This window comes from Parambassis ranga, chromosome 9 (assembly GCF_900634625.1).
Source record: "Parambassis ranga chromosome 9, fParRan2.1, whole genome shotgun sequence".
NCBI lineage: Eukaryota > Metazoa > Chordata > Actinopteri > Ambassidae > Parambassis > Parambassis ranga.
The window spans coordinates 14,688,400-14,707,461 of NC_041030.1; the positions used below are offsets into that span (position 1 = coordinate 14,688,400).

General features: G+C 42.5%; 2 protein-coding genes across 3 annotated transcripts; both read right to left on the bottom strand.

The window, feature by feature from the left end:
• Window positions 1–495: 495 nt before the first annotated feature.
• Window positions 496–16,530, bottom strand: pgm5 (phosphoglucomutase 5). Of its 2 annotated transcripts, XM_028413757.1 has the most exons (12): window positions 16,309–16,530; window positions 15,952–16,222; window positions 14,646–14,808; window positions 14,414–14,560; window positions 14,217–14,342; window positions 13,946–14,136; window positions 13,179–13,333; window positions 8,197–8,312; window positions 5,923–6,058; window positions 5,106–5,289; window positions 2,400–2,537; window positions 496–1,151 (listed from the first exon to the last, which is right to left on the bottom strand). In XM_028413757.1, exons 2-12 carry the CDS (start codon window positions 16,207–16,209, stop codon window positions 1,062–1,064), a joined length of 1,704 nt encoding a protein of 567 aa, XP_028269558.1. In that variant the 5' UTR covers window positions 16,210–16,222; window positions 16,309–16,530; the 3' UTR covers window positions 496–1,061. The 2 variants fall into 2 exon arrangements, with proteins under 2 accessions (XP_028269558.1, XP_028269557.1); XM_028413756.1 differs by having other exon boundaries at window positions 15,952–16,530.
• Window positions 16,531–17,614: 1,084 nt separating this feature from the next.
• Window positions 17,615–18,753, bottom strand: foxd5 (forkhead box D5). The gene has a single exon (XM_028413760.1). It carries the CDS (start codon window positions 18,662–18,664, stop codon window positions 17,615–17,617), a length of 1,050 nt encoding a protein of 349 aa, XP_028269561.1. The 5' UTR covers window positions 18,665–18,753.
• Between the last annotated feature and the right edge of the window lie 309 nt (window positions 18,754–19,062).

Sequence of the window (19,062 nt, forward strand, 5' to 3'; positions counted from 1 at the left end):
TCCAACCTCAGAAATAACCCCTGACATTATAAAACAGTTGGATGGGGCAATAACCTGTAGTGTCTGACAGGTAATGTGTGGCTGGCTGAGTGAACACATCCTTGCGGATATCCACTGGCACATCCTCAACTCATAATGATGGCAATCAGCACATTTATGAGTTCTTGCTGCTCCTTATGTCTCATTCAGGCCGCATAAAGATCATCGCTCTTCAATTCTTATCGCAACACAACAGCTTCATCACGTTTCATGCTCCCTGAAAAGCAGGTGCACAACACACAAAAGCCTCCTTTTCCTCAAGGATGTTCAATCAGCACATGATATATGATATCAGCACAACATGGTGCTCTTAATTATGAGGAATTTGTTTAATTAAAATCCTAAAAGTGCCTAAGGGCAACATATCTCACTCTGATGTGAGTGTGTGTGTGTTTTTCTTTTAAATTTGTTCCCATTAGACCTGTCCGATTCAATTAAAAAGGGCAAGCACTACAGTACACACAAAAAAAAATGTTTATTTGGATTTAAAAAAAAAGATTATACAGCATTCCCAACTGACAAATTAAAGCTAAATAAACCCAAAATAATTTCCTATTATTCTCTTCCTTGTCCCTTGTCTTCTTAAGGCAGCACAGTTATTCTATTTTAATACCTCTGTGGTAAGCATAACTACTACATCCTATTATATTGTATTTCAAAGTCCTTAATTCACTGTTATATTGACAAGCAACATGAAAAGTGAACACTGCACTGTTATATCAAAATGGTGAATTAAAAAGAAAGAAAGAAAGAAAGAAGTTGCTCAGGTTTCATCATTCAACCAGTCTGCACATTCATAATAACATCACATGTCTATTCTCTATTTATACACAGCAATAATTAAATAGCCTGCCTGGTTTGGACAAGATTGGACAAGCACCTCTGTTTAGTCCATTTACAGGAAAATGAGGCTGAAGCTACACCGAGATCAGATTTTATTTTTAGAGATTATTTTGAAGATATTTTTTCTCTTTGTGAGCAGGCAGATGCATATGCATGTGTGTTCCCTCATATGTTTTTGCTCATGTGATGACATTAGGGCCACGGCGTCCTGTCCTCTCGTGAATGTTGGAGATCTTCAGGGCGATGGCAATGAGAGGGCCCAGCACCACCTGCAGAAACATTAATTAATCAATTAATAAATCTCTTCACTGATGTCATGTAATACTCAAAAAACAGGTGAGGAGGATGTCTGGATTATGTGAGTTTGAGTCCTAAAAACCCACACAACGCACAAAAGCACAGCTGATAACCTAGATGTCCTCCTTTAAAAACGGCTTTAACATGCCCGCCAATAAGATTTTTATAGAGGCTTTACCCTAGTTTGTCTGCCAGTTCTTGGTATATAAAAACCCGTAAATTACTAAAAAAAAGTCATTAGCCAACATTTTAAAACTCAAATATACAAAATCTGAAGAATATGCACATTATATAACCCTATCTATAATGTTAAACATGTCTATGTGTGTGACATGGTAAATTGTCAGTACTGTTACACATACACACACACACAGCTAAGTGTGCTTCCTCTTGACTCTGACCAGTGTACATGAAAGTCTATAGAGTGCTGCTAATGTTGCTGACTAAGCATCATGTCTAATCATGTATGTGCCTTCTGATCATTTGTACGTGTTGGTTAAAGGGCAGAATGATTAGATGCTGAATTTATCAACCTGTGCTAGATGAACCAAAGGTTTAGTGTAGGACAAACACAGAAGGAATGAGGATAATAATATCTCAGTGCTACTAACAACATGAATAAAACAACCAAAACAGTTCTGGTATGTATTACTCATTAACAGATGAAAACTGACTGCAGCTGTACAACCCTCGGGTATGTTTAAAGTACACTACCTATCCTAACATCCACAAACCACTCCTACATCTACAGGTCAATCAGCTTTAGTAGTATCACTTCAAGCTGTATGAAAAGATCATGAAATGACAGTCCACAATGACTCCTTCAGCTGCACCACATTCTTGTTGTTCAATGTAATGCAAACTACAAATCAAAACATAACAGAACAAGATTGCTTCTGAGGTGCTGTGCACAGGATGGTGCAAAATACTGGACAATTTTCTTTTGAAGTGGACATGTGAAGGAAAAAAAACAGCCAATTTTAAGCAAGAATTATGACTGCTGAGCTGTAGCTCAGAGGCGTTTTGGTTGTGTCTGAGTGTTTTCTAGCATTCAACAGATAGTATTCTGATTTTTATGCAAACATTATACTGAATAGTCACATCATAAAGCATCATTTCAGAAGGAAAATAAAAGCTTTTTATGGTGATAGAAATCAGGCTGAATACAGTGTCACGCCGCAGCACACAGTAAGCACAAACACAGCACACTCTCTCTGTACCTGGGTCTCTCTGTTGTGTCTCTCTGGGTCTCTCTCAAAGCTCTCTGCATAAATGCGGATGGTGGCGCCCATCCCTCCACCGCTCCCACTCATCCGAAACACCAGGCGGGATGCATCACTGAAGACGATCCTCAAACCCTAGAATTCACAACAACAACAATAACAATAATTCTTTTTAATGTAGCCTATTTGTCTATTACTGTCAATGAAATACAATTCTTTTTAATGCATACTACAGACCACATAAATCAGACCTGTGTGTAAATATCCTGTAATCAAATGCATTTTTAATATGCAGTGATGTAAATATCCACTAGATGTCACTATTATTGTGTGCTTTGTTGGGCTGGGCTCAAACAAGGATTCCTTCACTGCATACGACATCCATATGATGTTGACTATAGAGTAATTTCATGTCATAACTACCGAGCTTTATGAACTCCTCCCTCATTTTGACCTCACAGCTGCTGTAATCCCACAGTTTCCACAGACCCCTGACAGCACACAAACAATCACACTTTACAGGGCGTTTCCAGCCTTTACTCTTGACTTCTTAAACTTAACCTTAGCATTTTCAGTGAAAAACAGGATATTGTTGCATGTCTTCTACTGGCTGACATGAAAAAGATAAGACTCTTTGACTAATGGAAGTGTGATGACTCTTATCTGTCCTAAATTCCTCAGTGTCTCTTTCCTTAACCCATTCGACACAAAGAGAAGCCCAGGAGAAAAACAGCAATATGTTTTTAAGGGAGGAAAATTATGAAAAATAACACACAAAAAAACACAAGATACTTTTATGATTACCTTGACTTATGCTGATATAACAGCAATATTCTCACCTCAAACCTTTGTAGTGTAGTAAACAACAGCTTTAGTTTTTTAGGACAATTATACAGCCATTAACCTCTTCAAGCTCATTGTTTATAGGCTGCGGGACTAAAGGCAAAGCTCCTGACTACTCGTCTTTCTCCTAATCTGACTCTGGCAACGGAGGATAACATGTCAGAGTCCGGGTGAGGAGAGACAGCGATAATGAGAGATGTCCGTCCGCCTGGCTGTCTGTCTTTCTATCTGCGAGTGTGTAAGCTCATCTCTAACAATAGAGAAGCAGTTATCAGAGGGCTGACTAATGCTTGTTAAAAATGCCATCCGCTGCAGAGCTCAGAGGCCCTGAATGGAGCACATACCAGCTATAAATGATCTGTATGTCTGTCTGTCTATCTATCCAAAGGTGTTAAGTGATTTTGGAGAGGTCTACGTGGGCATGGACCTCCATCAATAAAAGCCTCTTTGTGCACTGGAACTATTTATGCAGCAACATTGGTAATGAAAATAACTTCTTTTTCTTGATAAAAGAGTTTCCTTTTTTTTGGTAAAAAAAAAAATTAAAAGTGTGTGCCTGAGAGTGTGTGACTCTGCACTCAGCGACTGAAAAAGCAATATCTGCAAAGGCTGACTTACAGGTTTGCATTGGTGGCTCTGATTTTTTGAACTTACTTTTTAAACTCTACCATAGTTGTCCCTATTGCTACTCAAACAAACCTTTCAATCAGACCTTTAAACAGATTTAAGTGAAATTTAAGTAATTTAAGTGAAATACATATTTGTTTGTAATGTTATTTTGACATTTATCCCAAAACAGAGTCCAGTGCTGACATTTACGGCATAAATCCATCCATGCCTCTACCATCTATCTTACGTGTGCTCAATGCGGAATGAATTCAGTAGCCAACTACAAAAGGCTGCCATGCCACTGTTGTGTAAATCCACTCCGAGCTTTGTCTTGTGTGTATGTGCATGCATGTGCTAAACTCCCCCAACCCCAACCCTCCCCACCTCTTTCAAACACACTTGCAGTAGAGAGAGACCGCAAGTGAGACGACAGCTGATATAATTCTGTCCTGGGCGGAATGTGTGCTGTAATAACATTCAGTGGGGGGGGGACTGGGATGCTGAGGATTTGGCAGTATTTTGGGGTGACTGATTAAGTAGCTGTAGACCTGCTGTTTCCGTGGAAACACAGTGAAGAATTCACAGCAAGAAACATTGTTCCATATGGTGAAACTGGTGGACAAAGTCATAAGCTAACAGGTGTGAGCACAGGTCGGCCATGAAAGGGTGTGCATAAGTTCACACTTCTGCACATAGACAACAACTGGACGGACGTACACAACAAAATACACAAAGTGTGTGTGTGTTGGGGATGCGGGGGGGATTAGGTGGGGCAGATGCTAAGAAGTGTTGACGCCAGGGAATGGGTCTCCGCACATTTGTGGACAGAACAGAGGAGTCAGCTGGGTAAACTTCACAGAGGACAGCATGGAGGAAAGGCAGGGGGGTCAGAGAGGCTTTATGGACTGAGCAGGTTATCCATGTGTTCAGGCATACGTGCTGTATGTATGTGTATGTTTATACTTTGAAATAGAAGATAGACTACGATGTCCAAACATGGCACCTCTCCGATGAGACAACGCTGAAGCTCAATGGGTGGTCTGACTTGTGTACGAAAAACAGGAAGAGAGAGAGAGAGTGTGACATGTTCAAGGACTGACCTGATGTGAACCAGCTCTTTCCAATTAGTGTAGGAAATATTCCCATAGACCCCGAAGCTTCTACAGAAGCCCAGTTAAGAAAGCACCACTTTCTGTCGATCTAAATGTGTCATGTAACATCTTGCATATGGCGCCGTCTTCTCACACTGACCTGGTTTCGAGCCACTGTTCCATCCACAGGGTCGATGTACTCGAAGTTGTCGGCCTTCTCCACGCTGTACATGTGGTCCCCTACGGCAAACTTCTGGCTGGTGAATGCTTTGTCTGTGATCACTCCCTCCAGATCCTTCATTAGGTAAAAGGCCGCACGAGGGTCCAGGCCTTCATAGTCAAACCTGGCAAAGACAGCACAACAAAGACAGCACACCCAATGAAATCTTGGCTGAAATTAGACAGCAGTAGACTCTAGTCCAGATGCCTTGCAACCGTTCTTAGACCTTTCAAAGTGGTATAATTTTATAAAAATGTGTCTTCGCAATAAGTCCCTAGAGACCGTTTATGGTATTAGCATGGTATTTTAAAGGGTCCTAAACTGTAGGGGGAAGCAGCTTCATCAGGATGACTGATGTGTTTTCTCATAATGATGACAGACGTTTGCATTTTACAGACATTTTTCAGCATCTTGTCCTTGGCCTGTCCTCTATGTCTTCTCCACCAATGTGTTGTGTTGTGGGAAATGTGCATCAGTTTAGAAAAGCTCTCTGTGGGAACATAAAAAGCTGCAGCAGCTATCAGTGGGAACATTGACTGCAGTAACTATCTCTGCCTCTCACAGGGGAGAGGTTAAAATAAGAACAAGTGACAAACAGTGAGAAGGACTAGAGGAGAAATGGATGGAGGTGAAGACTTGGGGCACATACTGCATTTGGATTTGGTAGAGATCAGGGCAGGACGACCAGCTAAGTAGAGCTTAGTGAGTATGATGTATTATATTGTATATATTGTGCTATGGAGCTTAGCATGGTTACCTGCAGAAGTAGTTGCGTCCAAACCTGGCCCAGTGCTCTCTGACAATCTGCTCCACACTTTGTTTCCTGGCTGCCATGATGGACAGCCACATTAACACCGACCACAATCCATCTTTCTCACGAATATGGTCTGAACCTGTAGGTAAGTAATAATGGAATTACACCTGAAATTAGCATGTTTATACTTGCTGTACAACAAACAAAACAGCTAGTGTGCTGTAGAGGTAGTGATGAGGTGGAGCATTTTATCTGTAGACAGAGCTTCACTAACCTTTTCACTGTTGTTCAGACTTCATGCTAAGCTCATCTTGCTCAGCTAGCTCTAGCTCAAAACTATTGCTTTAAGTGTCAAAGAATACACTTTTTTCAAAAGCCTAATTATGTAAAGACTCCAATGATGTGTTGATTTAATAGAGAATTAACTAGCAGTTCACTTGAGCCCTGTACTGCCTGTAACAGAAGATCAGGAAGAGTGCTCTGGGTTGGAGACGTACCAAACATCCCCATACAAACAACGCCTCTTGGCTGCCTACACACACACACACACACAAGCAAAGGAGCAGATCACACCCTGCAGTCTCCTTCATTGGGGAGCTATCAGTCTGTTCACAAAGACAGCTGCACAGTAAAGGTGTCAGTTAAGGTTAAGAATGTGTTAGTAATGTTTCCGAGCAGGAGCTTGAAGTGGAAAATGGACTGCGCTGATAGGTGTCGTTTAAAAAAGACATATTATTTATTTTTATATAAAAAAAAGGAAGAAACCCCTGAAGGTATTATTGAGTCTAAAGTAAAAATGATTCCATACTACTGTTTTTTAACATTCAACACTCAAAATAAGAAGTACACTTTGACAGCTGTTAGGAAACTGACAGCTGTCATTATCTAATCCCTGCGTCACTGTCTGTCTCCCCTTTGTCTTTCACCCAGGGAGGGAAGGAGGCGGCTGGAGTCACCTCATAAAACAGATCTAAGAACTGACACAATCAGATAACCTCTCATTACAACCAGCGTCTCTGTTCAGCTCAATGATAACCCCCAATGACTCGACACTGTGGTGTCATTAAAATGTGACAACAACAAGTTTTCATGTTGCTAACCACAGAGTACTAACAGCAGACATGCAAGAAAGGTTTGACCTAACTTGCTAATTTAACACTCCTCATGCTGCGTGCGTCTTTGAGAGCCGGTAAAGAGCTTCGAGAGGGGTGTAAAGCTCGGATGATTTACTATGCAGGGCTCCCTCTGAGCTTTTTGCCTTACATGGATAGACAACGGGTAAGCTCCGGTAATGCTCTGTGCTCCCTGAATCTCGGCTCCTTCACTTTCTCTTGTCCTCGTCAATACTCCTCCTGTTCGGACTCACCACCCCTCTCCTCCTCTACTTCCTACAAGGTTCTTTTCTGTCCTGTTTACTCCCACTCTCACTTGTGAAGAGGTGGTGCTATTTGTCCTTAAAAGTTACAAAAACAAAATCTCAGTATAAACCTGGTGTAAAAACAGACACAAAACTTTGATGACAGGCTCAGAATAAAAAGACGGGAAGATGACATATATATATATATGTGTGTGCTTCATTTGAGCATTGATTATATTTTCTGACCATGTATGTGCGTGTCTGTGTTTGCATTCGTAGAAAACATTGTCACTGGAGGCCTGTTGGCATGTTGCAGTGATTCAGGGAGCCCCTGTGTCCTTTTATAGCAGAAGAATGGGGATTATTTACACATGCATTCAGGGTCATAGCACATTCATCTATTAGACGACTCTGACTGGAGCTACAGGCAGTCAGGATGCTTACAGCTCTAGACCTGGAATATGGTGGAGGTGAAGGTAATGGAGAAAATGTGAGGATTGAATTTTCAGAGTGTAGAGCCTTTGAAGGAAATCTGTGATTTTTGGCTCATAAATAAGAATAAAAAGGACTTGACATGGCTGCAGTTTTCCATCCATTGAGAGTTTGTGTTTTAAGTTGACTGAACACAGATAGTGTGTTCATCAGGTCCTTGTAGCAGCTGGCTGATGCAGTTCTCTAGCGATGGCCTTGTTTGCAGACACCTCACCAACAGTTGCTGCTGAGGGGAGGGGAATTCTCACTCACACACCCACTCACATTTTCCAAGCCCAGTCCAGGGATTTGCATCACTGACCTTTCTCTTCACAATCTAACAGTCTGCTCTCGCTTTGCATTTATATTCATTAGCAATCACAAATCTCTTTTTTATGAGCGGGAGTGTTTCTGTTGTTTGGATTGTGAGTTAGTGCGCTCGATCATACCTGTCCCAAAGCTCTCCTCCCCGCAGAGGGAACAACGCCCAGAATCCATCAGGTTCCCAAAGTATCTCCAGCCTGTGGGAGTCTCATATAGTGCCAGTTTCATGGCTTTGGCAACCCTACAAACATACAGTAAAAAAAAGGAGAGAAACAAAAACAAATCTAGTATTTGCTTACAAAAACACAGTATATTTATCAGCCTTTGATGTAGATAGGTTTATGCAGAAATATTCTGACCTTTGGAATAAAGCAAACCAAATGCTGTATGACAAGTGTAATCTGCCAGCAGCTCTTCCAATAACTTAATAAGGCAAAGCCTGCAGGAACAAAGTGAGTTAACCTTTTTAGTTGATGTTTGCTTTGAACCTGAGCCACAGTGAGAGGAGCAGAGAGAGAGAGAGAGAAAGAGAGAGAGAGAGAGAGAGAGAGAGAGAGAGAGAGGGAGAGAAAGAGTGTGTGTGTCTGTGTTTTTGTGTGTGTGTGTGTGTGTGAACACACGTGTAAGTTGGGGTCATGGTGATAGATAAAGGTAGAGACAGTGCAATATGTAGGAGGAGATGAGTTGCAAAGACACATTCTAGAAGGGAAAAGAGCAAAGAACAGGAAATAACTGCCAGTGTAATTAATTGGGATTTTTTTTCTTTTTGGGCTATGAACAAAAAGAAAAAAAATAGACACAGCAACATGTTTTAAATAACAGAACAATTCCTCTGTGTGAAAAGTTTGTGGAACAGTTTATAAAAAAAAATCTGTGCCCACAGATCGCACCATCATCCACACCTCCTCAGTGATCGCCGCAGAATGTAAACACAATCCCCAGAACCCAGCTAAGAATTGTTCCACATAAATATTCAAACCAGCAACAAAGACACAAACACGTAGACAATCTAAAAAAAAAAAAAAGCTTGTTCCGTGGGAATCCACAGTGCAACATACAGTGAGTGTGTGTTTTGTTTACGTGGTGGTACACACATCCACATAATCACCATACACATAAATAAACCCCTCAGTGCCCTACACAGCTGTTTACATGAGGATGGGATGAATTACCAAATATGAGTAAACCAGCTTTTATTCCCCTCTGGGGGGAAGCAAGTGCTGGAACGGAAAGCCTGGCATTCCTAAAAGAAAACAGAAACTCTGGCCTTCTGATGGGCTTTTGACGTTTGAAACAGCACGTCTTTGGCCAAAAAAAGCACTGAAACTGGCCCTAACACCACTCAAGGAAAAAAAAATACAAGCAGGAACAAAACAGTGTGAGAATCATGTTTTCTGATTTTTAACTTAATAACAGACATCTGTAGACTTTATGCACTACACAGAGTCTCAACAAAAACAAGGGCAACAACAAAAAAAGAAAAAACTTACCATGAACAAAATCACAGTCAGACATAAGCATTTAGAGGTTCTGAGAACAAATTTCTAAGTAAATATATGCAATTATCAGTATATTTAAACACTTACTGAATGAGTTCATGTACTGTATAAAGCTCCTCGTGGAACTCTGTGAATGATTTGCCAAGACAAATGTTGGCAGAGCAGAAGACACAAGGAATGAACTTAGGATGTAATCTCCTCATGTACCGTATATGTGTGGCCTATACAGGCTATAGTCAATTAATGCCATTTTTTTTCTTATGACAAAAGAATAAGACATGATAAGGACTGAGTGAGTATGTAACCAAGGAAGTGTGAAGACATGCCAGAAGCAGCCTCTGTGTGTGTTTTTCCTGCTTTCTCATGTTTGATCTCAGAAATGCAGTAAATGGTGGATAATAAAAGAAGTCCACATTTTCACAGCTCTTTAGAGCACTGATCAGAAAGAGATGGAATTTGTGGCAGACATGACAGCCTGATGTGTGGGCACACCCAAAAAGCCAGCATCTCTCCTTTTGTATGCATCCCTGCACCACTGCCAGCTTTTGGCCTCGGCTTGATATCTAATCAAACACAGCATAACCAGTGCCCTCCCTGCTCGCCCTTCCCTCTGACGAGGCTAAGACATGCATGCTGACATAAAAAAGTGCAGCAAGCAGGAGCTTTTTGACCTGAAACTCTTCATGAGCAGAAACTTCATCCTAATAATCAAAGACGTTGCTGTCGAAATCAAACACTTACAACAAAGGACTTCAATTAAAGATGTTTTGGCCAATATCAAAATACCTTTCTGACATGAGCTCAAAACACTTTCCTGTGACTGTCCAAAGCTGTGTCAAAAAAATATTTTTACCATCTAATAATAGTATATCAGGGAGAAAAGTGTGCTTGTTGGGGTCAGTGTTTAACTTGGCTACCTTCAGCATCTCATGTCTTATCTAAATATTATTGTATAACAGCATGCAAGCCTTTATTTCCCAGTTTGTCTTATTATATCTGTCCTTCAGCACTATAAGCTAAACCCTGGAAGCCACACAGAGAAATCTGGGTGTTGAGTTCATGAAAGTCTAAAATCAATCCAAGTGTATTCACAGTGAACATGTACAGTACTGTGTTAAGGTTTTAGTCACGCTAGATATTTTTGATCATTAGCCCTCAGGACCAGAGAGGAGTCCCATAAGACCCAAACTCTTTTTGCAGCCAAGCAATGGCCACTGCAGTTTAGTTAATGCACCACCAATGTTGGCAGGATAAATGGTATGTTTTAGCTTTGTGAATAAATGTTGTCATTCACACAATAGTGTGAATGAACCCAGCAACTCATAATAAAAACTTAAAAGACAAAATGAAAGCAGTCTAGTTAACAGTTCAACATATCATTGTGTTTTCTCTCTGTTGCTGTGCACGTAATCCTCTTCTAAAATCACAGCAGTATTTTTAATTTCGCCCACAGTCTATAGTGAGAGTGTGCACATCATGAAAACATCGGTGTTTTTAGTACAATAACTCAAACTTCATCCTGGTTACGGGCACACCAAAGGCTTAAGCTCTCTTTTCTCCCCATATCCTCCCATCGCTGGAACTGTTAAAGGAGAGGCAGATGTTTCCTTTTTCAAAATTTCCCTCCCACTTTCCCTTCCTCCCTCCACGGCATCAGCCCTCGCTTAGTACGTGCACAGAAAGACACAAGCACCAACACCCAAGAATGATAGATTTCACACCTGTATCACCAGCCTCCTGTGCATCTGAAACCAATCAGATTCTCACTCTGAAACACATGCTGTCGCTTCCCCATGGTCCCTCTGACTGCAGTGTATATACGCCACCACATTTATCAAGGCTTTTATAATACAGTTTGCCTCACTGTGCATAAACACACAGCAGGGAGGGTTGCTCAGTCTAAACACATTTAGACACACACGCAGGATACATACTCCTCCTAAAAAGGCCTATGCCTGGGCAGTGTCCAGGGTCAAACATCACTCTACTTAGTACTTCAACACTTCCTGGAGACCGGCAAAGACATGCAGCTATGTGCATTAGGGTTATGTTAGGAGCTGCAGAGCTGCAGAAGAGCTGAACAAAGTGTCCACTGTGTCCTGCAACAAAGTCAGTGAGAGGACTTTGCACAAGTCTCTGGAGTTTCCCAGAGAAACTTCATTCCACACGGACAAAATGGTGCTGTTATATAATGCAAATTATTTCTAACAAAGTTGTTTGAACAGCCCATAGCGTAATATTATCTGAGGTTTAAGCATTATCTGCAAGCAACATCGTTCTGTAAGGTAATTCTACTTCTCAGCAGATTGCACAACTGAGTTACAGTTTCCAGGAAATTAAATTTATGCTATCAGCAATACAAAAGAGGCAAAGGCTGAGAGAATAGACAAAGAGAGATGAAGGAGATATTTTTCCTAACTAATGAAAAGTTTGTTTTATCTGTAGTGTGTGTGTGTGTGTGTGTGTGTGTGTGTGTGTGTGTGCAAAATTAAAGGTCTGTGACTCATGGTCACAGAGGGACATGTGACATTTTTGTCTCAAGTCTCTGCGACTGTGTGTGTGTGTGTGTGTGTGATGAGACTGTCATGGAAGGCATACCTTTTAAGCGGCTCTTTCAGTGTGATCATTATGGTTCAACATCATAAGACGCAGCCCGAGGCAAGGAGCAGAGAAACAGTGATACAGAGTGTGTGTCTGTGTGTGTGTGTGTACATCTAACTGTGTATGAGTCACTACACAGATAGAGAAAACCAATAATTCTGTGATGTAAGATCACACTCCACATATCTAGGAATCACTTGTAACTGTAAAGCCCACAGAGATCTAGACTGGCAGTGAGGTCACTTCTCTATGTCTGCCAGTACTAACACACAGCTACACACACACACTCACGCATCCTCTCTCTATCACACACACAATCACGCACACAGAGACAAACCTAGGCAATTATTCCTGTGTCATTTTTTTTTCTCCACAAGAAAATCCCTAACAGATACTTCACCAAGCTGTCTTGGTTGTCTAACCTTATCCACTCAGTTTACTCATCATCACCCATCGATGCAAATAACACAATATCTACTTGCTTCTATTGTTCGTGAGATACTACAAAAGTTGTCAGGGTCGGGTTATCGTTCAAGTCACAGAGTGTTAGTTCAGAAATGATCGAATTTATCTGAAGCCAAGTGAAACCTTTTCACTTCACTGTACATACATACTGAGCTAAATATAGCAGATCCTTTCTTTTTCTTTTGACCTGCTTTTGGTGAGCAGCTTTCTGTTGACGCCTCAGTGAGTTACTGTCCTGGGATCTCTCCTCCTGGAACAATATTAATGGGAATGACTTTAACTGTGATCACATCTTCTCACTCAGCAGCCTCTGCTCAGCCCTAGTCTTATGTAACAGACAATATTTATAGGCAGTGAGTAAATATATATGTGTGTGTGTGTGTGTGTGTGTGTGTGAGGCGGGTGTGTATGTGATCTCAAAGTCTTATTCATAGAGGGTGTCGTCCCTCTCCAGAGATCAAGCTGCTGCAAGGGTTTGTGGAAAGAGATTGGGTGGTGTGATAGCCCACTTTAGATCTATGGTGTTTGGACATGCGGTGTACCTGTCAAGGGCGGCGCTGGTGGCCATACTCCTTGCAAAGCCTCTGACACCATGCTGTCTGAAGTAGGGGATGGTGGAGAGGTTAGCAGCCATGATGGCCACCGAGTCTGACGGGTTCACAAAGAAGCCATTTTGTCCGAGGATCATGTAGCGGTCCTGATAAAAATCACATTATACAGCACACTGTGAGCCTTGCGTGGCTAAACAATACAAGCAGAGTTGTAAATAAGTGTAATTTCTATGTATATTTTTAATATAACCCCAACATGGAAATCAAACAATAAGCTAATCGCCTTTCACAGTTTTAAGATATCATTTACAATACTACAGGATGTAACAGAGAGGCCAGGACGGAAACATTCACCCGGTCAGATTACAACCATTGGTGGTAATCACTGTGAAGATACCGATCCTTGTGGGAGAAGCAGAGCAGATATGATGTAATTCTCCTGATGCTAAGCTAATTTACTTAGCAAAGGGTGTGTGTGTGTGTGTGTACAGTAGAAATGTCTATTGGATGACACTGTGGAAAAAGTGAGCTACTTGTTGGATCATGGTGGACACACTATTATTTGGCCACCATTGCCTTTCTTCCTGTTCTCAGCACGCAAAGAAATAAAACCTAAATGAGGCTCTTTCTTGTATCTATGGGTGCCATCTGTAAATCAGACACTTTTTTGAAGGAATTCATGAATGCATTGCAAAGTGACCTCAGTAATATATATACATATTACGCCTGACTTCCTTTATGATAAACAAGATACGTACCCCATCTGCATCAAACGCAGCTCCAAATCCAAAGTCGCCTCCTTTCATAGCATCCACCACAGAGGTGGCGTAGGTCAGGTTGGGCTCAGGAGGTCGACCACCAAAGTCCTCCATTGGGACACAGCTGACAGCAGAGTTAGCAGGAGCACCCAACTCATCACAAAGGATCCTACGTACATAGGGGCCCATCACTGTAACAAGAGAGAGAGGAGGAGCATTCATGATATATATTATGATTAGAATTAATGACAGCTCGAGCATATTAACTCACCTCCATTCATGGCATCTATGTGTATCTTCAGCTGATCTGGTCCCGTGAGAAGACTTTTAATAGCAGTGAAGTCAAAGATGTTTCGCAGCAGCTGCAGATACACTTCGACTGAGTCTACAATCTCCACTGGAAACACATGAGAAACATGAATCAATGTTTTTGCACATATTCTGACCATGTATGCATGAGAACTGTACCTCTGAAAGGCTTGAACTTGTTCTCAAGATCAAACTCTTGTCTTCCCAGCCTGGAGAGGTCAATGCGGAGATCAGGACAGATGGCGTACTCTTCGAGTGTCCGGCTCACCTGGTAGATCCTTTCCATCACAGTGTCTGGAGATGGGCCTGCCAGACAAAGAAAGAAAAAAGTCCATGTTAGTGTTCATGTTGTACTTTAAAAACAATTTAGTTAAGAAAATCAACCCCTCACCTCCATTTGCCACGTTAAACTTGATTCCAAAGTCTCCACCGGGGCCTCCGGGGTTGTGACTGGCAGTGAGGATAATGCCGCCAATGGCCTTGATCTTTCTGATGATGCAGGAAACGGCAGGGGTGGACAGGAGGCCATTGTGGCCGATAACAAGACGACCAATCTGCACAGCAGCAGGAGTCACCCATTATTTCACAATGTTATTTAGCATCCTCTAACATGAAATAACAACACCTTTTTTTTCCTCTTTCTGAAAAAGTCCCACTTGACTGAGAGTGACCCTGGCCCAACACATCTTGTCAGTCTACAGGGGTCTAATTGGACCTCTGCTTTAAAAAGTAAGTGATCTTCCCCACGAGGGAGCCGAAATAACAGAGCTGTGCTCCATATTTATACTTTGGATGCTACTTTTAAAGTGGTAACACCGCCAGCATCCCATAATTCCCCTGCATATCAGCTACTCTAAATAAAAAAAGTGTCCTCACTGCAGAGGAATTTTAGTCTCTTGACACTCCTAACATCCAGGATGTGCACACATGTGGACACACACGCTAAAAAAGAGTGAGACAAGTATTTGTCTACAAGAGTTGCTGCTCTCCTTTTGGTTCTTTGCCATACAGTATGACAGGGGATCCCCTCGGTTGTAGCTACAGTTTGGCCCTATACACAGAGGGAGCAATGAGGTGAGGTGGGGAGGGAGTGGAGACGGTGGTGTGGGGGCAAACGTAGGCAGGAAAATAGAGCAGGATGGATGGAAGTGCTGATAAGGCTGACATCCAGAGACATTTGGCTGGGCCAGCAGAAAGAAAGAAAAAAAAAGCAAACCAGTCTCAAAAACAAATTATATTCCCTTCAGATTTTCCTTTGGAGACGATCCAAACCAATCACCAAGATCTCACAGTAAGCATTTTAGACTAACAGGGAAGTTTAGACACTTCTTTTGGATGGATGGCAAGTGTTAATACCACAGATTATAATTTTACATAAATTCTTGCTGCACAGTTATGTCACCCTAAGGGATACAATAATAAAATTTCAATACTATCAGAATATTCTTATTTTAAAATTCATTCAGTGACCCCTTGTGGGGGTCTCCACCCACAGGTTGGGAATCACTGAGCTCACTTATTGCACTCACTTATTGTTTGGATGCGTTTACATAAACTTCTTGTTTTTAAACTAAAACTAGTTTTGCAGTTGTTTTCTATTTGTGGCTCCTTTGTGTTATTACAGGACTCCAGAGTGTTGATGGAGGGGAACACGTGGATTACAGTCCGGTGTTAACCCTCCTCCCCCCCTCTCTTACCCCGTTGGCAGCTGCCATCTGCACGATCACCTCTGTGGCAGCTCGGCTGAAGTAGCGGCCGTCGCTGCCCACCACCATGGTGCACCCCTGTCGGTCCCGCAGGTCTATGGAGGACAACAGGCTCTGGATGTAGTTCTGCAAGTAGTTCTTCCTCCCCTCGAAAACAGCAGTCTTCCTCCGTAGCCCATTGGTACCGGGCCTCTGGTCTTCAAACGGAGCGGTTTGGACCGTCACCACCGGGATGGGGCTCGTCTCCATCCTCCTCCTCCTCCTAGTTGTAGGGACCCAACAGGGGGAACAACGGTGAGGTTAGACCTGGAGTAAAAGCCTTGGTGATGAGGAGGACTTGCTGCCCACCTATCACCCTGTGAGGTGAAGGCAAAGTTGCTCGTCTCAGCTGATGAGAAGGGTCCCACGCAGGGAAGAAATGAAACACCTAATCCAAAATGTTTTCAGCCCAGAGAGTCCTGCTAAAGCCAGGAGAGAGCTGCATCCCTCAGAGCTGAGCAGTCACCAAATCTCTCTTCTGCTGTGAGACAACTCCCTCTTTTCCTAATAAGCCTGAACAACTGACTGCAAAAAAAAAAATCAGGGAGGGACGGAATCGTTCAAGGCCCACAATCAGCTGAGCCTCCGGCCAAAAATAGACATCTGACTGATGGCAGAGGGGGAATTGTGTCGGGACCGGCCTGCAACTAGACACTGCCTGTGTCCGTGCCGTGCACACGGTCCGAGTGAGACCACAGGCCGTGACTGTAGTCAGTTATATCTGCTTAGATAGAGACAAACTTTCCTTTCTTATGAAAACTTTTTAATTTGAACAGCATCTGCTGCTGGTTCCCTGCTGTGTCCCCCTGTGCTACAATTATAGAACATTTTTGTTTTCAATGCAAAATTAATCCCATCTGCAGCATTAAAATTACAGACTTCAATGATAGCCCATGATCACAGCAGATCAAGACCACTCGGTTCCATTATTGTGCAAACAGCGCCACCTTGTGGTATAAAGGCAGAATGCCCTTTAAATCATGGCGCGCAGACAGACCACAACACAAAACATAAAATAGTGCTTAACATTAAATTTAATTTAACTTTGTGCACAAATGATTACTTATGACTAGACATCATTATTTTCATTTTTTAATTCAAATTAATATTTATTTAGAATGATTTTTGAATTTGTGTGTAAAGCCATAAGGTATTACACTTTAAGAGAAGTATTCTGGTTAGGATGAAGCAAAACTAAAGAAAATTCTTAAACATATAACATATAACTAGAATAAATTAGGGGTAAACTATACTTTTATTGCTGCAAACTCCTTCTAAATGCCAGACAACTGCGCCAATATTTCCAAATTCCCATAAGAATTTGATTATAATTTCTGTTTTTTGTAGCCCCCAATCTGTTGAAACAATCACACATAACAGCATATTATTTAATTTCAGATATTTATTTTGCCACTAACAAAAAACAAACATTTTTTTTCACAGCAGCAACATATATATTACCACTCATCTTATTTACAGTACATTGCTTTCTTTAAAGACATCACTGGTATGAATGTCAACGCACACAAATATCATGCAATTCAAACATTTCTTTAAGAAATGAGCTACACCAACGTATCGTCACATATCACATACAGACACTGTAAAGTCTTTTTTAGCATCGAGGATAAGAGAGTCTGAGGTGCTCGTTTATCAAAGGAGCGGTGCTCAGCATGGGAGGGGGGCAGAATGGAGTCCTGGAAGGCTGCAGGAGTGTCGGTACCAAACAGGCAGTGGGGGCCGACATGAGATGACCGTATCCGAGAGCGCTGTGGGAGCTGTGCTGTAGGTTCAGGTTCTGCTGACTGACAGGAGAGGGTCTGCTCATGATGCTGTCAATGCTGAAGGAACACTTCTTTGGCTCTGCTGCTTCAGAGGCGCACAGCTGTGGTCTGAAGTCTTTTGGCCCGCTGCACTTGCTGCTGTGGCTACTTAGAGTCTGTGGTAGAAGGTGGTAAGAAGTCGGAGGCACCGTGATGCCCTCCTGCAGAGGCATGTACCGAAGAGGAGCAGCCTGTGTGTGGTTTATCTGGCTCTGTATGCTGTATGGTTGCCCGTACGGCCGGTAGCAGTTCACGCTAGAATAAAACATAAGTCCGTCTTTGCTGAACTCAGGCTGGTTTCTCTTGAACCGCTTCCTTCTGCGGAGGAAGCTGCCGTTGTCAAACATGTCCTCTGAAGCTGGGTCCAGGGACCAGTAGTTGCCTTTGCCCGGGTTTCCTGGCTCCCTCGGGATCTTGATGAAACAGTCGTTGAGGGAGAGGTTGTGCCTGATAGAGTTCTGCCATGCGGGGAACTTGTCTTTGTAGTAGGGGAACTTGTTGCTGATGAAGTCACATATGCCACTCAGCGTCAGCTTTTTCAGCGGGCTCTGCAGAATGGCCATGGTGATCAGGGCAATGTAGGAGTAAGGAGGCTTAACCGAGCTGCCCTGAGCTTTCCTCGGTACGTCTGCGCAGAAACTGTTCTCGCTTTCCCCTGATGATTCTGGTTCTGAAGAGTCAAATTCTGCACCAGATTCTGCCGAGGAGCCGGGGTCAGTAGAAGACTCCTTTCGGAAAATGCGCCCGTGGATAGGCTCATCCTCGCCTACTATGTCAATCTCGTCTTCTTCTAAATGCAATCCAGCGTGTTGTGAAGCTTCGAATTCACTGGAGAGAGTCATTGTCACACGCTCAAAGTTCAAAAAACGACGAAAAAAGTTCAACTGTGCCAACGAGGCCTTAATGGTTCGCCGTGCGTAAAAACCAAAAGGCCTCCGTTCATGCGTAAATGCGCATCGATGGAGCGTGGTCTTCCTCGAACCTTGTGAACTGTTTGCTGTAGTGGTGAGAGCTGATGCTTTATATTCTAGGAGGGTGCTGCCCTGCAGGCCAGTCCCATTAACCTTCCGGACCTATCAGAGTGGCCCCTCGCTGCAGGGGAGCCACAGAAAGCGCACAGGTGGGGAGGGGGCTTGTGTCGTCTGATATGCGCGAGGCCTTTTCATGCATAGAAAGCCCAGGATGGCAGTTTATTTTATTGTTGTCAAAATGCCCGTCTTTTTCTTGCCAAGTGGTTAAA

What these genes read in the sequence shown, in the direction of transcription:
- pgm5 (XM_028413757.1), bottom strand. Translation starts at nt 16,209, where the DNA reads ATGGAGACGAGCCCCATCCCGGTGGTGACGGTCCAAACCGCTCCGTTT. An exon ending in CTGCGTTTGATGCAGATGGG is followed by an intron (nt 13,334 to 13,945) that starts GTACGTATCTTG and finishes GATTTTTATCAG; the next exon opens with GACCGCTACATGATCCTCGG. An exon ending in GACACAACAGAGAGACCCAG is followed by an intron (nt 1,152 to 2,399) that starts GTACAGAGAGAG and finishes ATGTTTCTGCAG; the next exon opens with GTGGTGCTGGGCCCTCTCAT.
- foxd5 (XM_028413760.1), bottom strand. Translation starts at nt 18,664, where the DNA reads ATGACTCTCTCCAGTGAATTCGAAGCTTCACAACACGCTGGATTGCAT.